This window comes from Adiantum capillus-veneris, chromosome 13 (genome assembly GCF_014529385.1).
Source record: "Adiantum capillus-veneris isolate H3 chromosome 13, ASM1452938v2, whole genome shotgun sequence".
In the NCBI taxonomy this organism is placed as follows: domain Eukaryota; kingdom Viridiplantae; phylum Streptophyta; class Polypodiopsida; order Polypodiales; family Pteridaceae; genus Adiantum; species Adiantum capillus-veneris.
In genome coordinates this window covers 93,280,391-93,300,371 of record NC_140943.1, presented here as the reverse complement: position 1 = coordinate 93,300,371, position 19,981 = coordinate 93,280,391, and the positions used below count along the sequence as shown (strand labels likewise).

At 45.4% G+C, this 19,981-nt stretch overlaps 1 protein-coding gene across 2 annotated transcripts in view; it reads left to right on the top strand.

The window, feature by feature from the left end:
- The first annotated feature begins 4,199 nt into the window (after positions 1-4,199).
- LOC147444455 (pyruvate, phosphate dikinase regulatory protein 1, chloroplastic-like) overlaps positions 4,200-19,981 on the top strand; it is a 59,075-nt gene continuing 43,293 nt past the window's right edge. Inside the window, exon 1 of one of the 2 annotated variants that reach the window (XM_086527059.1) lies at positions 4,200-4,843. In XM_086527059.1, the coding sequence (XP_086383185.1) occupies positions 4,286-4,843 (558 nt within the window). In that variant the 5' untranslated portion in view covers positions 4,200-4,285. The remainder of the gene's footprint in view (positions 4,844-19,981) is intronic. The other variant, XM_086527060.1, reaches the window with a different exon arrangement.

Sequence of the window (19,981 nt, the reverse complement as noted above, 5' to 3'; positions counted from 1 at the left end):
CTGGTTTCACGGGATGTAGTGTTTGTGGAAGATTCTGTTCAGCCCTTGCTGTCATGTACTAGAGACAGTAATGTAAGCTCACAGGACATTTATGACACTTTGTTGTCTCTTTTCAGTGGTGGAAATACGAATGTAAGTTCCAATGAGGCAAATGTACAGCCTATGGGGGTTTCTGAAAATGTTATAGATCAGCCTATTACTGATACAGATGTACATGATGTACTTGATGAGGAAAGGGCTAAAAATGACCAGGCTAGATGTATGCCAAAATGGCCGGTGCACACTTTACGTGACAGTAAATTGGATGCACCTTTGTCTAGTTGTACTCGTTCATGCTCTCGCCATGCATCATATGCATCAGCTTGTTATGCTTTGGTTGTGTCTAGCTTACATGATGTTGAGGAGCCTTTGTCTTTTGATGAAGCACATAATTCAAAACATTGGATGGCTACCATGCAATCAGAATATGATGCACTTATAGAAAATGACACATGGACTTTATGTGATTTGCCTCATGGCAAAAAGGCCATTGGTACGAAGTGGGTTTACAAGTTGAAACGCAAGCCGGATGTGATATCGATCGCCATAAGGCTCGACTTGTTGCAAAGGGTTATGCACAGCAAAAAGGCATAGATTATGAAGAGACTTTTGCTCCCACTTGTCGTATGACTGCTGTGCGTTTTCTATGTGCATTGGCAGCTCATTTTGGTTGGGATGTACATCAATCAGACATTGTTACTGCTTTCTTGAATGGTGACATATTTGAGGAAGTTTATGTAACGCAACCTCACGGTTTTGTCATAAAAGGACAAGAGGACAAAGTGTGCAGATGTAAGAAGGCTTTGTATGGGTTGAAGCAATCTCCTCGTGCTTGGTATGAGAAAGCTGACACTCATTTGGTTAAACGAGGCTTTCGTAACAGTCCAACAGAAAGCACATTGTATGTAAAGTGTGAGGGTGATGTACTTCTCATTGTGGTTCTTTATGTCAATGATTTGCTGATCACTGGACCAAATGAGACACATATTGCTGAATTTAAGGCTGATTTGAATGCTACTTTCAAGATGAAAGATTTGGGGCTGTTGCATCATTACTTGGGTATACAGTTTAAGCAGCGTGATGGTGGTATTGCCTTTTGTCATAAAAGTTACATAGAGACATTGCGATGTAAGTTTGGACTTGAGGATTGCAAACCTATTGCCACTCCTATGGAAATAGGTTTAAAGTTGAGTCTACATGATGCTGGCGATCCTGCTGCTGATGTCACTCTTTACCAAATTGTTGTTGGCTGCCTCATTTATGTATGCAACACTAGGCCAGATATTCAGTTTGCAGTCTCACAGGTCAGCAGATTTATGCATAGCCTAGTGTCTAAGCATTGGCAGGTTGTCAGGAGAATTTTCCGCTATCTTAGTGGCACTTTACATATTGGCTTGTTTTATCCCAAGGGGAGATCATTGCCGCCAGACTTACATGCTTTTTTGGACTCAGATTGGGTTGGTTGTTTTGACACGCGAGTGTCCACAAGTGGTTTTTGTTTCATGCTTGGCAGTTCATGTATATCATGGTTGAGCAAGAAGCAACCTACTGTGGCCACTTCAAGTTGTGAAGCTGAGTACAGGGCAGTCTTCACAGCTACAGTTGAGTGTGTATGGCTCAAACGCCTTATGGCTGATTTGGGTGTTGGACAGGACACTGCCAACACTATCTACACTGACAGTCAGAGCGCATTGGCAGTTGCGAGGAACCCAGTTTTTCATGCTCGCACAAAGCACATTGAGGTGCATTACCACTATGTCAGGGAGAGGCTCTCAGCAGGAGAGATCAACTTGGCTTATGTGCCAACACAGGACAACCTTGCAGATCTTTTCACAAAGGCATTGTCTCGTGAGAAGCTTGAAGCTTTCCGCAAAGCTTTGGGCTTACACCCCTTTGTGGACTGATCATGTCCTCAGGGCATGGCACTTCCCTTTACTCACGTGCCATCTCTCGTTCACCGCATCACTCCAAGGGGGATTTGTTACCATATACATGTGGTAGTGATGTGTGTGAACACACTAGGGCCGCCGGGGCATTTTTTCCCTCGTGCATTGTATATACGCCCATCACTCTAGGGCTATCTATCTTTCCATTGCACACTAAGTAACACACTCTCTATTGTGTGCCTTGAGCTTCCTTCGTCTTCTCCAAGCTGTGTGCGTTTCTTTGCAACCCTAATTCCAACAATGGTCGAAGCTGATGTCGAGCCGATGCAAATGCTGAAAGCAAAGAAGATGCCATAGAAAGTGTGCTCACCGAAGCCAAAATTGAGTTGAGAGTTGATGCCTCTCTCTCTCTACTTGTACATCGAGATCATCAAAGCCATAGTCCGAGGCTCGAATAGGGAGGAGTAGTTGATGACACGAAGTCGAAATCTGTGTCGTCGTAATCGAAAGCCCAAACATATTCTCCAAAGCTTGCCAAAGCTTCTCCAATAACTCTTATCTTTGTGAGCCACCGAATCAACCATCTAGCTTCTCTCTCTCCGGATGCTTGTGTGCGTGTGTACGTACCCACACTTGCTCCCACTCTTTCCTTCTTGTGTCAAATCTTCTCTCTTTGTCTCGCTTTCTCTCTCGCTAATGAGTGTGTGTACACACTCTTAGCGAGAAAAAATGCCCAATTTCGGGACGCTTGTCAAACTTTGTGAGTTGCTGTGAGGCTTCAATGCATTCCCAACTCTTTGCCCCCTTCAAGGTCGTCTCCTTACTAGCGTGCTATCGCCTGCTGCGTCTGATTTTCTGTTTTGATTGCTTTGCTCGTAGCCTTCAATTTGCAATGCCTTTGTTGTTGCTACTCAGCATTGCTATTTTCTCACTTGCTTCAAACAAACATCACTGCCTGATTGCAGAGTGTCTGCTCATCGATTGACTCCTTAATGTCTGATTTCAGTGCCCCCCCCCTCCCTCTGTGCGCGTGCATCGCGCCAATATCAAAAGAGTAAAATTCGTTGAGGTGATCTCTACTGACTAAGCGTATGAACTTGTAAGTCATGAGGGTGGAAGCTTGAAAAAAGAGCTGCCTTGTCTGAACCCACCCTAACAACGCCTCAACTCAAATTACCACATGCATAAGGGGGTGGGATCTAGGGTAAAAGTGGGCGCTAACAATGCACTCACAATGTTTCACACATAAAAAATGAGCGTGTTGACATTTACATCACCAAAATGCGTGCGAGCCATGTGGTCAAGGCATGCATGTGAGGAAGTCTAGGTGGCTGGCTCAAGTCTTGGGGTTGCTGGGGGGGGGGGGGGGCTCTCTATATGACACACCATTATATTGAGGGGACCAAGGGTGGGGGTGCATCTCGAGACTATGGGAAAAATGGGGCCGTTGAATGCACTTGTTGTAACCTCGGGGTAGGAAAAATGACACGACATGATATTAAGGGGATCCACGGTCCTGATTTCGCCCACACCCGTCAAATGCGCCGCACCCTTGATCCCTTCAATATTGTGGCGTGTCATTTAGAGAGGAGGTACCATTAACTACCATTGACATGAGGGGGTCCGATCAAGGGGTGATTAACACGGGGGAGATTGCTCGGCAAAATAATCTCGCAACAATGACCCCTCCCCACCCCTTCTCTATATATGACACACCGCAGGGATCAAGGGTGGGGGTGCATTTGAAGGGCATGGATGAAATAGGCACCTTGGATTTGGAGACTCAAATTTACAAATGCTGTTTGAAATTTCATTTTACTTGCTCCGAATTTACCAGATTTTGGAATTTACAACATGCACATTCAACGACCAGACTTTGCCCGGAGTGGCCACATGCACCTCCACCCTTGATCCCCTCAACATAATGGCGTGTCATAGAGCCAGTTCACGTGAGGGATGGGTTGGGCAGATGTTCGGAACCGACAACTCGAGCAGTTTTGTTCCCATGAGAACTGTGTTGCATTGAGCTGAGTTTGTCGTTTCTCTTGCTTTTTCCAAAATGATTAATAAGAAACTGGCCTTTTCCTTACTAGTGTTTGTCACTTTGTGTGGTTGCGCCCTCGCTCCACCCCTACCAGTAGAAGTGGTGTTGCAACATGTTCGCAATAATTTCTATGATTTTCCTCATGGCATGGTTGGCAACTTGTTGCGAATCAACCCTCCATGTGAACTTAGCTCATATAGAACCCAAGATCACCCCATTCGAACGGCTTAAAATAAAAAATGAAGAACCCGCCTGCATTGATGATGCGTTGTTGAAATGTGCTCCGTGTGTGCAGAAGGCAAGCCAGCGTGCCTACATGGCGGCAGCATCTCTAACTCAAGGTCTTCATGCACAAGCTGTCTCTTCACTGTGCATCAGACGGGGAAAACATCTGCCGCAACCTACAGTTCTCACTACACTCACAACATCCGCTAAGACGCCCTTCGCGTCGGCATCTTCACCGGCCGCCTCATCTTCCTCACCCGCATCAGCAGTATCTGAAGAGGTTCAACCCAATCCAAGTAGCAGCACGAAGAAAGATTGGAACCTCAAGGGCAGCTCCCAGCTCACCCGTTGGGCTCGCACACGCCGTCTTCGCTCAGGCAAGCTTGCGGACAAGAATTTACCGGAAAGCACTGTGGATGGGCCACCATTGCAGGTGCCCCCTCAAAATGAGGAGGATATCATTTCTGTCAACATGCTTGGTGACAATGATGCTGCCCCTTCAGCATCTTTTGGGAGTGAAAACATGATCTACATGGTCTCAGACGGGACAGGCTGGACAGTAGAGCACTCTGTCCACGCTGCACTTGGCCAATTCGAGCATTGTTTGATTGACCATGGCTGCCCTGTCAATACACATCTGTTTTCTGAGGTAGGCAAATCTTCGTCCCTATACTCTCATGTATGTGTGTGCACATAGACATTTGGGGGCATATGTGCTTGTGCTTGCGTGCACACCCACACACTCTCTCTCTCTCTCTCTCTCTCTCTCTCTCTCTCTCACACACACACACACACACACACACACACACACACACACACACACACAATGTTGAGCCGCTTGAAATTTGGGTTGAACCTTGCTTATATGCAAGTGTCAGTCACATGATCATGTTCGGTCTGTCATGTGGGGCACCACTCACAGTCACTAAGGCTTATTGTGCCTCTGGTTTTATCCCAGAAACCTTGGTGTCAGTAAGGAATCGCGAGCTCCTATTGGACTTTTTGTTTCTCTATTATCGTTTTTGTACAAACTGTTCCTTGGGCAAGGAACAAACGATCTAGAGCTTTGTAAAAAGAGTGTTCAAAGAACCAAAAGAGTACCACGGTCTTTTAACTTATCTGTGTCTTTTCCCTCTGGGCTGTGGAATAAGAATGATCAATGGAGCAAAGGGTAGATGTGAGGAAGTGCCAATCCTACTTCCATAATCTTTATCTTGTCCTTTCCTATCGCCTCTTAGTGATTGGCTGTTCCATTGTGCGTAAATGTTCAACTTTAGGTCACAGTTATGTCAGGATGCAGAGCTGTGAGACTCCATTGCATACAGATCCAGGATCGTACGTTTGCATCTTTTACCACACCCACCCATGTACCAGATCTTACACTTTAGGTCACAGTTATGTCAGGATACAGAGTTGTGAGACTCCGTCGCATACAGATTGAGAATCGTACGTGTACGCCTTTCACCACACCCACCCGTGTACCAGATCTTACACTCCCAGTTTGACATAGGATGGAGCTAGTCAGCTTGATGCACTTCATGATTGTACTTCGTGGAGCATATAGATGTGCTTAGACACCCCCCCCCCCCCCCCAAGGATCGTACTTCGTTGAGCATATAGATGTATCTAGAGATAGAACTCCCCCTTTTGCTTCCCTTCTGCCATAGGACCACATTTTGGTACTTTGTACTTTTGTCCTTTAGTGATAGATGGAGGACACACCCATGTATATTTGATTTGTCTCATAGGCCGACTTCGGCCTCTAATAGACGTTACAAGATCTTTCTTTCTTTCTTTCTCTCCTGCGTGTTCCCCCTTGTCACCACGCCTTCCGTTGCACTTTGAAGTTTGACATGGTATCAGAGCCTAGGCTTGACTACGTCTTCAACTTCAAGCTGTGTGTGCATTCTTGCAACCCTAACTCCAACAAAACAAGTGTTTTGTCTTGTTGCATAAGAGTGGATCTCCCATGCTCCCAAATGCTTGTAAATTCCATCGTGCTACTTGCTGTCTGTTGTGAGTGCGCGAATGCGGTGCGTGTGCGGCGAGTGAGAAGGGAAAAGAGAGAGAGAACGCAGGATGTGGGTGGAGCTCCCAAATCTCACTGTATGAGCACAATGTGAGAATGAGTGAGAGCTCCTTATTCTTTTTATGTATAAAGAATAAGGAGATAAATGTGGGCGGTCGGACACTGGCCGACGGACACAGGCAAAGCACGGTGAGGCACACCGCCTTTACGTAACATTCTCTAACTAAAGGCTGTGTGCCGATAAGTGGCGAGAAGACTACCCTACAACTAGTATATACAAGAGGCGAGAAAAGACGGCTCTCAACCTATGTCCACTGGCTCACTCCAAACACGTGAGTGCATCTGTAACCGCTCTAGTGTAGATGCAACATGCATACTACTAGGGCTAGAGGGACGATGACACTCCTGATGCAGGTATCGAGTGACGACCTGCATTGGTCCACAATGCACAATGCTAGTGTCAGTCATCGCATAACTGACAACTCCCACTGCAAATGCACCAACCGCATAAGCAAGATCAGGTCTCGAGACCAAAAGGTCAGACATGAGAGACTTGAAAGCCGACAAAACATACACTATATGTGCCAACCTATCTGTGTCAGCAACCTCAGTGCCATATGCATCTTCATCAAGAACCACCTGACTATGCATCACCATGTCAGCACTGTCTGGCAAAGGCATATCTGCTGAGAATGACTGCAAAACTGAAAAATCCGCACCACTGCAATCACACACAATTGTCTAAAGGACATTGTCACCCTCAAACGTATCAGATACATCTGTCTTTGGCTCAACTGATGTCACCTCAACCGATGACTGACCAAGCTGTGCATCCCCAGAGATACCACTATGTGCGTGAACGTCACCACAAGACAAATGCACAACCTGCTCTCCATGCAGCACATCCGCAAAAGACACGTCTCGTCTCTCGCTTCAAACATGGCTGTAAATACACAGAGACTACACCGCCTCGTGTGTCAGAAATATGCAAAGGGTATATTAGACCACTCCTAGCACCTTTGGCTATCACTAGCGATCCCCTATGCATCTGAAATGACCGCTCTCCAAGCAGTACATAATGTCCACTACTATGCAACTGAAGCACTGAAATGAGACTTTGGCCGAGTCTTGGTATATAACGTACATCTCGTAGGGTAAGCAATGCACCGCTAGGTAAAGACATGTATACATCTCCAACACCCTCTATGTCATATGCTGAACCATCAACAAACTGCACACAACCAAGTCTCCCACTAGAGAAAGAGCAAAACAAATCACGATGTGGTGTCATGTGAAAAACTACATGCTCGTCTAGTAGAAAACGCGTAGACAATGTGCTATCCCAAGACACAAAGTAGTCTGAAGGCAAGCTAGACTCAAAAGTGACATGCCCGTGTAATGGAAATGGCCTATTAACTTTGAGAGTAGCGGAAATTAGAGAAGTATCCTTTAGGAAATTACTTTGTGAGCATAGCGGGTGAACTTAATTGATGGTAACAACATTTACACAACATTTAGTTAACTTGGCATGAACAATATTTTTGCAAGAGAGAGTTTAGAGAACATGACAACAGTTGAGGAGGGGATTTATGTGGAGCCGGTGCACCCTCCAATAGGCATTTATATTATAGTTTCTCCCATCAAGAGAGACTTGTTATAATACAATCTTTGTGTTCCTTGTGACCTAGGTGATGCAATGAAGATGGAAAGCTTCATGCATCATGGGCATAACATAAACTTTGTGGAAAGCATTAACTACCCCAAGCCTCAGTCCCTAGACCTCAAACACCTTCGAAGGTGGAGAGAGCTAGCAAGGAATGAGGGTAGGGAAGAGGAAGAAGAAACATTTCATAGGAGAAAGAATTAGTTCCTCACTTATCATCACTCTTCTTGCTAGCATACATAATAGCATAGTACTGACGATAGAGAAGATGGCAAGCTTAAGCGTTGAAGCATGGCTCTTGGTTGGATTTGCATTCCATAGCCAAAAGTGTTGGTGTAGGGTCTCAACCTCTCTACTTGCTTGGAGAAGGAGGTGAAGCTCTTACACTTTGCACTTCACACAATGAGAGAGAGTGTGTGTTGGTGTATACCCCTCAAGCATGCCTCCTACTTGCTTTCGTCGACCCCCCCTTGTAGCTCATGCTTGAAGCTCATTGAACCCCTCGGGCAGTGTAATAGGAAACGTATCACGTGACACATCCCAACCCTATGTGTCCATGGACAAGCTACACCATAGCAGGGTTCCCATCAGTCAAGTCAGTTTAGATTAGCAGTGAGTCTGACACTTTTGTGAGTCTATTCGTAGACCGTGCATGCCCAGTCACTTAGCATAGATGCATATCCTCCGGTTGCACACAGCATGATCATCGGAATTCCCATTAGAATCCATTAGCATCAGCTAGGGGAATTTTCCAGTGCATTTAGCCTATTTTCCTATTTTTGGTTATGTTCACTTATTATTTTTAAGTGATTTTCCAACAACAGTAGGTAGGGCAATTTTGCTAAGTTAATATATAAGCAAACCTAAGTTAGCACTTTCTGGCGGAAGAGGCAGCAGGAGCTTCCCACTCAGCAGGCAACTTCTCAACAGTACCCCCCCCTCAACATTAGACCAACCTTCCCTTGGCGTTTTCTTCACAAGAAGCCTCGCCTACAAGATCCACCCTTTGGCGTTTCTCCCCTACAGCAAACCATCACCGAGAAGCACTTGAACCAGGCGTTTTTACCTGATCCCCATCAGTGTTTTTCAGCCTTCACTAACGCTAGGCATCCACAGCAGAACCTCAGCATTTTGTGGCGTTTTATCAGCATGAAGACCTCAACCTTATTGCGTTTTTGCAGCAGGTTGGCAGCCCATTAAAAACGCTGCCCTATCTTGCAGATCTGCAGCATTTCCAGCCAGACACATCAGCGTTTTTACCATCAGCATGACCCCCCGCAAGATCCACCATTTTCAGCCATAAGCACAGCAAGAAAACAGCCATTTTCAGCCCCGAAAACAGTCCACAAATTCAGCCAAAGAAGACCATGAAAATCAGCAGATAAAAGTCCACAGATTTCAGCCACCAAGTCGTCGTCGTCATCACCGTCGTCGTCATCGACATAGTCCCATTGCATCAGTCCAGTGTATACGCATTGTACACCTTTGTGCAATCAAAGTAGATCACTCTCGCCGACGAGAGTGGGGCCTTCGGAGGAGGGTTTTACAACCTCTCGGGTGTCGTATCTCTTCTCTCTCCTTCTCTCAGTCTCATTCACTTGCACGCACAATATCCACTCACTTTGTTCGTGATCACAACACTCTACAAGACGGAAGGCTCTCTCCTTCCCAAAGAACTAAAAGGATGTCACAAAGTGATGACGTGGCGGACAATAGAAACCCTAATTTCTGTCAAAAACCCTAAAATTCCTGCAAACCCTAATTTTTGCCAAAAACCCTAAATTCCAGAAATCGCGGAGGTGGATTATTAAAAAAAATAAAAATAAAAAAAAATGTTTTTTTTTTTTTGGAAAATGATGAGCGACGCGAATTTTGCTTTTGCTTTAAAAAAAAAAAAAAAAAGAGAAAAGACTCTCTAAGAGAGAGGAAGAACTGATGCTTTTGATTTTAAAAGCTTTTGGGGCTCTGCTTTTGGGCATCCCTTGTAACCTTTAAATTAGTGGTGAGGGCCTCACTTCTCAGAGCATCTGGACGCAGAGTCTGAGAGTGAAACCCTAACCGCTCTCTTGTACTTTGATGATTGATTAATACAAAAAGAAATACCGAAAGGGGCGTCAGTCTTTGGGGCCAATATCTCTAGGCACGGAACTCCGCCGGGCCAGTGCAAATCTATTGTGATCTGTGAATTGTTTTGAAGTGGTTATTTGGTGCTGTCGCGGTTGATTCTTGACTTGGAGTGTCCAAGTTTGTTACAGTGGTATCAGAGCACGGCCGATTTCTCCTCTACGGGAAATCCGATCCCCGAATTTTTTTTCCGCGGCACCTATGGCTTCAGGCAATGATCAGTCGACTCCCTCTGCATCTGGAGATGCGGGCTGGGATCACAACGAAGATTCAGACAGAGAGTATGGCCCGCCTCGGCCTACTCAGGCGGAGCAAAGAGAGATGGAGCGTCGTCAATTGATTGGCGATGCAACAAAGATGATGCTCAATTTTGCCAAGGACCCGAAGATGGCAAAATATATGAACCAGACCTCTTTGAAAGAGGTACAGATGGAGTTGCAGAGAATCACAACACCACTCCCGAAATCCGCTCTCAAGAAACCTTCTGCCTCCAAGAAATATACAGAGAAGGAACTGGAGAACGTGGTTGATGCACGGATTGCTCAGCTTTTCGACGTGCAAAAGAAAGGCAAAAAGCAGAACAAAGGTACTGACTTCCCGGGATATTTGGGTCGTCAGTCGACATTCGACAAGGCAAAGAAATTGAAGAAGCGCGTCAAGTTTAAAGACCTACCCAGTTCTTCTTCTTCTTCTTCTTCTGACAGTTCTTCTAGCAGCTCAGATTCGAGCGAAGAAGACAGACAAGGTAAAAAGCGAAGCAAGAAGCAACGCTTTGGAAAGGGCAAGAGAAAGGCAAAGAAGGCTAAATCTCGCCCAGAGACTGACACTTCTACAGAGGACTTGTCTACGGACAGTTCAGACTCTGACAACGGAAACTTTTATGCGAACAAGAGGAATTTTTACAAAGCTAACCAGTATGACTTTCTCGAAGATAAAAGCAAGAAGTTCGAGAGTTTAAGGAAGGTGGCCAAGCACTTAAGTTTGATACTTTTTCGGGATACTCCGATGCTTCAAAGGCTTTGTCTTTTATACAGCAGTTTGACATCGCTTTCGCGGGAGGACGCTATTCAGAGCACTCCAAGATTCGGAGAGCTGCCTCTTATTTTAAGGGGAATGCTCGCACTTGGTGGTCCACGCTTCTATTAAGCAAGACTGTGCCAGTTACATGGCTGAAATTCAAGAGGCTTTTTATTTCTTCTTGGTTGACTCAAGAGTTTGAGCGAGATATACGAGCTGCTTGGAACCATCTCCGGATGACCAAGAGCGATACAGTGAATTCTTACTGTGAAAGATTCTGGAACTCTTTTCTACCTGCCTCTTCATTCAAGAAGATCTCGTTCAGAGAACAGATTTAGCGGTTTACATTGGGTCTACCTACAGAGATCCGAGACCACTGCTTGGAACAGAAGTCAGCTTCTATTCAGGAGTTGATGAGTCATGCGAAGCGGGGCTTTGCAATTCACTCTGGCAGTCTGACCTACCCCACAGATGAGGTCACAACACAACGAACCGGACAGACTTCTGGGAATGAAAGTAGAAAAAGAAAGAGCAACCCAGAGAAAAAGGATGCACGACCCAGACTTACTCCTCAGGAGCGGACTCGCTACATCAGGGAGGGGAAGTGCTTTGGATGCGGGGAAACTGGACATATCTCCGCGAAGTGCCCTAAAAAGGCACAGAAAGAATAGAATGACAAGGACGACGAAAGGCCTGAGAGTTCGAGAGCAGCTGAGGACCGTGTACGAAAAGGCAAGATGAAAACAGGACTGGTTCCAGATTGTGTGGGTACTGATCTCGACACCATGGATGAGAGTACAGAACTTTGCCGAGCTTGGGGCAAAGTGAAAGATCAAGAGGCCCTGATTTTCTTTGATGGAGGAGCCAAGGCCAACTTCATTTCACCGGAAGTGGCGGCGCGGCTCGAGATTACTCCCGATCGGATGGGACCACTTGCAGAGGCAGTTCTAGCGGCACCCGGCAGGGACGTAGCCATTACACTTGTCATTGGCAAACTTCGGTTGCATTGTCAGGGGTATTTGGGGCATGAGGACTTCTTCATAATGCCTTTGGAGGGTTGTGATGTTCTCTTAGGGATTCCCTGGTACCACAAGAACAACGCCGTGGTCGATTATCGGGCGAGAAAAGCGACTTTGACTACAGAAAAGGGCAGAACAATTGTACTTGATATTAAACTGAAGGGCGAGTCTGTCCCTATTGTATCGGCTTCGGCCATTTCAAAATTAATGAAATCCAGTCTGTTTGTTTACTCGATCTTTATGAAAGAGTTGAGTGGTGATGATAGGACAAATATGTCTAAACTTGATAAAGAACGCCAAGATTTTCTACACTCTCACGCCGATTGCTTCTCAGAAGGCCTGCCAGGAGAGTTACCACCTGCTCGTCCTGAAGATCATACCATTGATCTGATACCTGGTAGTACACCACCGAACCGGCCACCCTATCGTGTCAGCCGAGCATAGAATGAAGAGATTATGAACCAAGTGAAAGACCTCTTGGAAAAGGGTCTTGTCCAGCCTAGTACTTCACCGTATTGCTCTCCAGTGTTGTTGGTTTTGAAGAAAGACGGATCTTGGAGAATGTGCATCGATTATAGCACTCTCAACGAAATCACCATCAAGAACAGATTTCCGATTCCTAGGATCGATGATATACTCGACAGGTTACAGGGATCCTCGTGCTTTAGCAGGATTGACTTGAAGAGTGGATATCATCAGATCAGAATAGCGCCGGGAGACGTCTACAAGACAGCTTTTCGGACGACTTTTGGGTTATTTGAGTTTTTGGTGATGCCTTTTGGCTTAACCAATGCTCCTACGACATTTAACCGGATGATGGATAGGATTTTTCGAGAGTACAGGCTATTTGTTGGCACTTTCTTTGACGACATCATTGTTTTCTCCAAGAATGAGGCAGAACACAGAGATCATCTGCTTCAAGTCTTTCAGGCATTACGAGATCACAAGTTAGTGATTAATGCAAAGAAAAGTGAATTTTTCCTACCAGAGATACACTTTTTGGGACACATTGTGTCAGTAGCAGGAGTGCAAATGGATCCGGCCAAGATAGAGACTATCCGTGATTGGCCCGACTTGAGGAATGTCCATGAAGTTAGAAGCTTCTTGGGACTATGTTCGTACTACAGGCGGTTCATACGAAAGTTTGCAGAGGTTGCTTCCCCTTTGCATATCTTGACACAGAAAGGAGTACCTTTTTCGTGGGGACCCACAGAGGTGACTGCCTTTCAGACATTGAAAGAGAAATTGACTATGGGACCTATTTTGACTTTGCCGGACTTGCAGAAGTCATTCGAAGTATATTGTGATGCTTGTGGTCGTAGTCTGGGTGCGGTCTTGATGCAAGAAGGCCATGTCATAGCTTACGAGAGCCGTTTGTTCTCTAGGTGGGAGATGACAGCACAGATTTATGAGAAAGAGCTTTTGGCGGTTATCCACGCTCTTACTCAGTGGCGGCATTACCTACTCGGAGCGGATTTTACTATCTTTACAGACCATCAAAGTTTGCGCTACTTCTTGTCACAGAAGCAGCTTTCGGAAAAGCAGATGCGGTGGTGAACATCTTGTCACAGTTTCACTTCCAGATTGTCCATGTGCAGGGGCAGAAGAATGTGGTCGCAGATGCTTTGTCTCGAAAACCGTTGGTTCTGGCTATTTCCGCGATACATCATAGGAGCTTCGAGGATATGGTCGATCGGTGTGCCACAGATACAGATTTTGCAGATATTTTCACACGGATACGGGATGGGGAGACAATAGCTGGATACTCCCTTCGGGAAGGCTACTTGATGAAAAAGACTATGTTGTGCGTTACACAGCCGTTGAGGGAAAAGGTTATGACTGATTGCCACTGTCCACCTTTTACGGGTCACCGCGGCATTGCTACCACCATGAAAGGGGTAGAGAGAGATTTCTTTTGGCGGAGACTGAAGAAGGATGTGGAAGAGTTTGTGCGCAGTTGCTTGGTATGCTAGAAGGTCAAGTTTGACAGGCATAAGGCACAGGGATTGTTACAGCCTTTACCCATACCCACCCGCCCCTTGGAAAGTATAGCAATGGATTTCATTTTTGATCTCCCGAGAACACAGAGTGGTCACGATGGTATCTGGACTGTTATTGACAGATTTAGCAAACAGGCTCATGTCATTCCAGTGAAGAAAACAATCAAGCCGGATCACTTGGCGAGACTGTTTGTGGCCCAGATTTTCAGATTACATGGCATGCCTGAGACAATTGTCTCCGACAGAGACCCCAGATTTACGAGTTTGTTTTGGAAGGCAATTTGGGAGAACATTGGCACGCGGTTGCAGTTCTCGTCATCGTTCCACCCGCAGACTGACGGGCAATCCGAGATTGCCAATTCAGTGGTTCTAGATTTATTGAAGTCTTATATCTCAGATCAGAAGACTCAATGGGATAGATTTTTACCTTTGGTGGAATTTGCCTACAATAACACGATACACTCGTCGACGGGTAAGGCGCCATTTGAGATTGTTGAAGGTGCTGCGAAGGTTCCACCCTTCCTGAGCACGAAAGATAAGATCTTTGAAGCGGATGAATATACGCGAGATCTGGATACGGCTTTTGCCAAGGTTCGCGAGACTTTGCAGAAGTCTCAAGAACGACAGAAAAAGGCAGCGGATCGCCATCGTCGCGACATGAAATTGAAGGAGGATGATTGGGTGCTCTTACGTTTTGAGAAGGCACGCCTACGAAAGAAAAAGGGAAAGGAGAGGCTTTTTCCAAAGCTTAGTATGCGATACTATGGCCCTTTCCAGATTACTGAAAAGATAAATGAAGTCTCCTTCCGACTGAAACTGCCAGATACTTGGAGGATTCACAATGCATTTCATGTGAGTCTCTTGAAACCTTTTAAAGGTGATGTGCCTGATGATGGGGAGCCTGATAAGCAACCCGAAGTGGAAGAAAACGAGGAGATCCTTGTTCTTGAACAGATTTTGGCACATAAGGATACGAAGAATAAGGGTAAAGTCCGAAGGCGGTTCTTGGTTAAGTTCAAGAATTATCCTGCACTTGATGCGAAGTGGATGGAGGAGGAGGACCTAGCAGATACTCCTCAGATTGTGAAACTTTACCTCGATGCTTTTGGTTTAGCATAGTCTACTCCAAATGGAACCCAGAATTCAGCTTGGCCGGAGATCTGGTGCAGTGGGATGCACAAGAGGGGAGTCACTCCACTCCTTTGTCAACAGATGCCTTGATCTAGATACTAGAGTCACTGATGTCTTTTTGAGCTTCAGGGATACTGAGAGCTGACAGTATTCTGCTGTATGACTTTATGAAATGGAATTCCTGATTATGATACTGATTTGTTCTTGACTTCTTGTGAGTGCAGGAACTGATAGACGAAATGACTGCAGCATTTTGGTCTACTTGATCTCGAATAGACATGGTTGCAATAGGGGTTAGTCAATCGGACATCGATGAGGTCCCGATTGGACCTAGATGTGATTACTAGCTACATTGCCGATAAATCATGGTCTAAGATCCGAATGAATGTTGAATGTCATGTGATGTCCTGTGATGTCTGGTGATGTTCTGTGATGTCGTGTGATGTGACTGTCGATTTTGTACATGTGCTAGATGTGTGTTCCTAGTACGTAGGTACTAACAGTCAGTGTCTGCTAAGACGGTTTATGGCTTTTGTCGGTTTTGCAGGCGTAATCGCGGTCGATTACAATGCTTTCAAGAGGGGGGTATGTCACAAAGTGATGACGTGGCGGATAGCAGAAACCCTAATTTCTGTCAGAAACCCTAAAATTCCTGCAAACCCTAATTTTTGCCAAAAACCCTAAATTCCGGAAATCGCAAGGGCGGATTATTAAAAAAAATAAAAATAAAAAAAAATGTTTTTTTTTTTTTGTGGAAAATGATGAGCGACGCGAATTTTGCTTTTGCTTTTTTTTTAATAAAAAAAAGAGAAAAGACTCTCTAAGAGAGAGGGAGAATTGATGCTTTTGATTTTAAAAGCTTTTGGGGCTCTGCTTTTGGGCATCCCTTGTAACCTTTAAATTAGTGGTGAGGGTCTCACTTCTCAGAGCATCTGGACGCAGAGTCTGAGAGTGAAACCCTAACCGCTCTCTTGTACTTTGATGATTGATTAATACAAAAAGAAATACCGAAAGGGGCGCCAGTCCTTGGGGCCAATATCTCTAGGCACGGAACTCCGCCGGGCCAGTGCAAATCTATTGTGATCTGTGAATTGTTTTGAAGTTTGACTTGGAGTGTCCAAGTTTGTTACAAAGGAACCTTGAGCAAATAAAGATCCCTAATCTTGAGAAAATACAACATTCATTCCGCTGCACCTAACATTGGTATCAGAGCTTTGGAAGTGTTCTGCATTACTCAAGGAAAACACCACAAGAATTTTTTTTGCTTGTTGCGGTCGCACGAACCCAAGTTTACTTCGGCGTGGCGATTTGTAATCGTGTTTTGTTGAAGAGTGGCAGGAATCCCAAAAAAAAAGGGCTTGTCCAGCCTCCCCTTGTGTCTCTTTTCACTCATTGAGAGCGGACCGTGCACTTAGCGGCTGGCCAATCGACGTGAGGTGGGAAAAAGCAACCTTGGTGTGAGCGCAAGGCCGCCAAGGGGTGCGCCCGCAGAAAAGGGTAGAACTCGGGTGAAGAGAAGATCCTTCTCCAACGCGATTTGCAAGCGAAAGAAAACCTCAAGAATCAAGAACCTCAAGAACCCAAGAACCCAAGACCCGCAAGAACCGAAGTTCCTCGTGAACTTAAGAACCTAAGACCCCCAAGAACCCAAGTTCCTCGTGAACTTAAGAACCCCCAAGAACCACAAGAACCTACGACTTCAGAATGATCATCACTCGAAGCGGAATGGATACTTAGCTTGGAGGTGATGAGCACGAGAGGCGAAGAAGAATTTTCTCCACCAGGAGCTTTTTTTGACCTTTCTCCATCTACGACACCGATTTCATTAACTCCAATGGAGGAGTTGGAGCTTTTGTTTATGGAACAGAATTTACAACGCAAAGCAAGAAATGCCGCAAGAATGACAGCCATAGCGCGTGAGCGCGAGATGGGACGCTTGGAAGCCAAGGAACGACAAGCTAAATTGGATCATGAATTCAAAGAAAGAAAAGCAGAAATGGAACGCAGACAAGCAAAGAACCAAGCAAGACAAGCAGAGAACCAAGCAAGACAAGCATAATTTTATCGCGAGAACAAAGCACGACTGCAAGAGATGTTGTGACTCTTTTCTCAAGTGCAGGCATTGATGCAAGAGATTCGGGAAAAGAAGACTCTCTCAATCTTTTCTTCTCCATCGCATGATACACAGGATTTGTATGATTGTATGAAGCATGATGGTGTTTTGAACGACAATGATAAGCACAATGATTTGCATGATGAATTGAATGATAATGATTTGCATGATGATTTGGATGATAAAGACAAGCATGATTATTTGGATAATAAAGACAAGCATGATGAGTTGCATGAAGATGATGTGATTGTTCACAAGGGTGATGTGTTAGTGGATGCTTTTTCTAGGGAAGCTAACCTTGTTGTAGATTTGATCAATCACGAAGGATCGATCTTGGCTCCCGAGCTTAGGTCCCAAGAACCCCTTCAGGAAGAACCGATCTTGGCTCTCGAGCCTTGGTCCAAAGAATCCTCACAGAAAGTATTATGTGTTCGCATGATTGATACGCACGCATTGTTCGAGTGTTTCATTCGTGAAGGTTTCGTGTATTTTAGTCAGCATCGTTATGTGATCCCTTTTCCTAGGCGTGACATATTGTATGTTGAGCACGTTTCTCTCATGGATGAGCACAAATGTATGTGGAATTTTCATGAAAAGCTGAAAAGTATGTATGTTAGGAAGTCGCATTCCATGTCTCCTCCTTGGCAGAACAGTTTCTGAACGAGCACATGATAGTATGAGCACCAAGCATGGGCATTTCCATTGTGATTTGCCACAGTTGATTGATTTCGATCAAACAGAAAAGATTCGAGCGCATTGTTTGCATGTGTTTGATGAACGGGTTGTCACTACGTCTCTATGTTCATCTACATTGCATACACAATCTTTAGAGAAGACAAATTTTTTTCCTTCACTTTACATGGAATGGGTATGTTCATGGTTTTGTGTTGGAGATGGTTTCTGGAATTTTCAGCCATGGAGATTCTTGAAGACGAAAGAAGCAGGACTCTAGACAAAGTTGAAGCAAGGAAGGAGCCACAGAAGACTTTGTGTCGCTTTCGGCGCAACCCAAAGAAGCAGGTGTCGCAGACCTTTATGAAGTTCAAGTACCGCTCGACCCACACAGCAGAGTGGGCTGGCGAAGAGTCTCTTCTAGGATTCCGGGTGCTGTTGGCGATCTCCTTGGACGCCATACAGTTCGGTACCAGTACCTCACTTTGAAAAGAAGGGGATGTCACGTGACACATCCCAACCCTATTGTGTCCGTGGACAAGCTACACCATAGCAGGGTTCCCGTCAGTCAAGTCAGTTTAGATTAGCAGTCATTCGGCACTTTTGTGAGTCTATTCGTAGACCGTGCATGCCCAATCACTTAGCATAGATGATGCATATCCTCCGGTTGCACACAACATGATCATCAAAATTCCCATCAGAATCCATTATCATCAGTTAGGGGAATTTTCCATTGCATTTAGCTTATTTTTTTATTTTTGGTTATTTTCACTTATTTTTTTAGAGTGACTTTCCAACAAAAGTAGGTAGGGCAATTCTGCTAAGTTAATATATAAGCAAATCCAAGTGAGCACTTTCTGGCAGAAGAGGCAGCATGAGCTTCCTGCTGAACAGGCAACTTCTCAGGAGTACCCCCCCTCAGCATTAGACCAACCTTCCTTTGGCGTTTTCTTCACAAGAAGCCTCGCCTACAAGATCCACCCTTTGGCGTTTCTCCCCTACAACAAACCATCGCCGAGAAGCACCTGAACGTGGCGTTTTTACCTGATCCCCATCAACGTTTTTGAGCCTTCACTAACACTAGGCATCCACATCAGAACGTCAGCATTTTGTGGCGTTTTATCAGCATGAAGACCTCAGCCTTATGGCGTTTTTGCAGCAGGTTGGCAGCCCATTAAGAATGGTGCCCTATCTTGCAGATCTGCAGCAGCATTTCCAGCCAGCCACATCAGCGTTTTTACCATCAGCATGACTCCCCACAAGATCCACCATTTTCAGCCATAAGCACAGCAAGAAAACAACCATTTTCAGCCCCGAAAACAGTCCACAAATTCAGCCAAAGAAGACCATGAAAATCAGCAGATAAGAGTCCACAGATTTCAGCCACCAAGTCGTCGTCGTCATCACCGTCGTCGTCATCGGCATAGTCCCATTGTATCAGTCCGTTGCATACGCATTGTACACCTTTGTGCAATCAAAGTAGACCACTCTCGCCAACGAGAGTGGGGCCCTCGGAGGAGGGTTTTACAACCTCTCGGGTGTCGTATCTCTTCTCTCTCCTTCTCTTAGTCTCATTCACTTGCACGCACAATATCCACTCACTTTTGTTCGTGATCACAACACTCTACAAGACGGAAGGCTCTCTCCTTCCCTAAGAACTAAAAGGAACCTTGAGCAAATAAAGATCCCTAATCTTGAGAAAATACAACATTCATTCCGCTGCACCTAACATTGGTATCAGAGCTTTGGAAGTGTTCTGCATTACTCAAGGAAAGAACCACAAGAATTTTTTTTGCTTGTTGCGATCGCACGAACCTAAGTTTACTTGGGCGTGGCGATTTGTAATCGTGTTTTGTTGAAGAGTGACAAGAATCCCAAGAAAGAAGGGCTTGTCCAGCCTCCCCTCGTTTCTCTTTTCACTCATTGAGAGCGGATCGTGCACTTAGCGACCGGCCAATCGAGGTGAGGTGGGAAAAAGCAACCTTGGTGTGAGCGCAAGGCCGCCAAGGGGTACGCCGC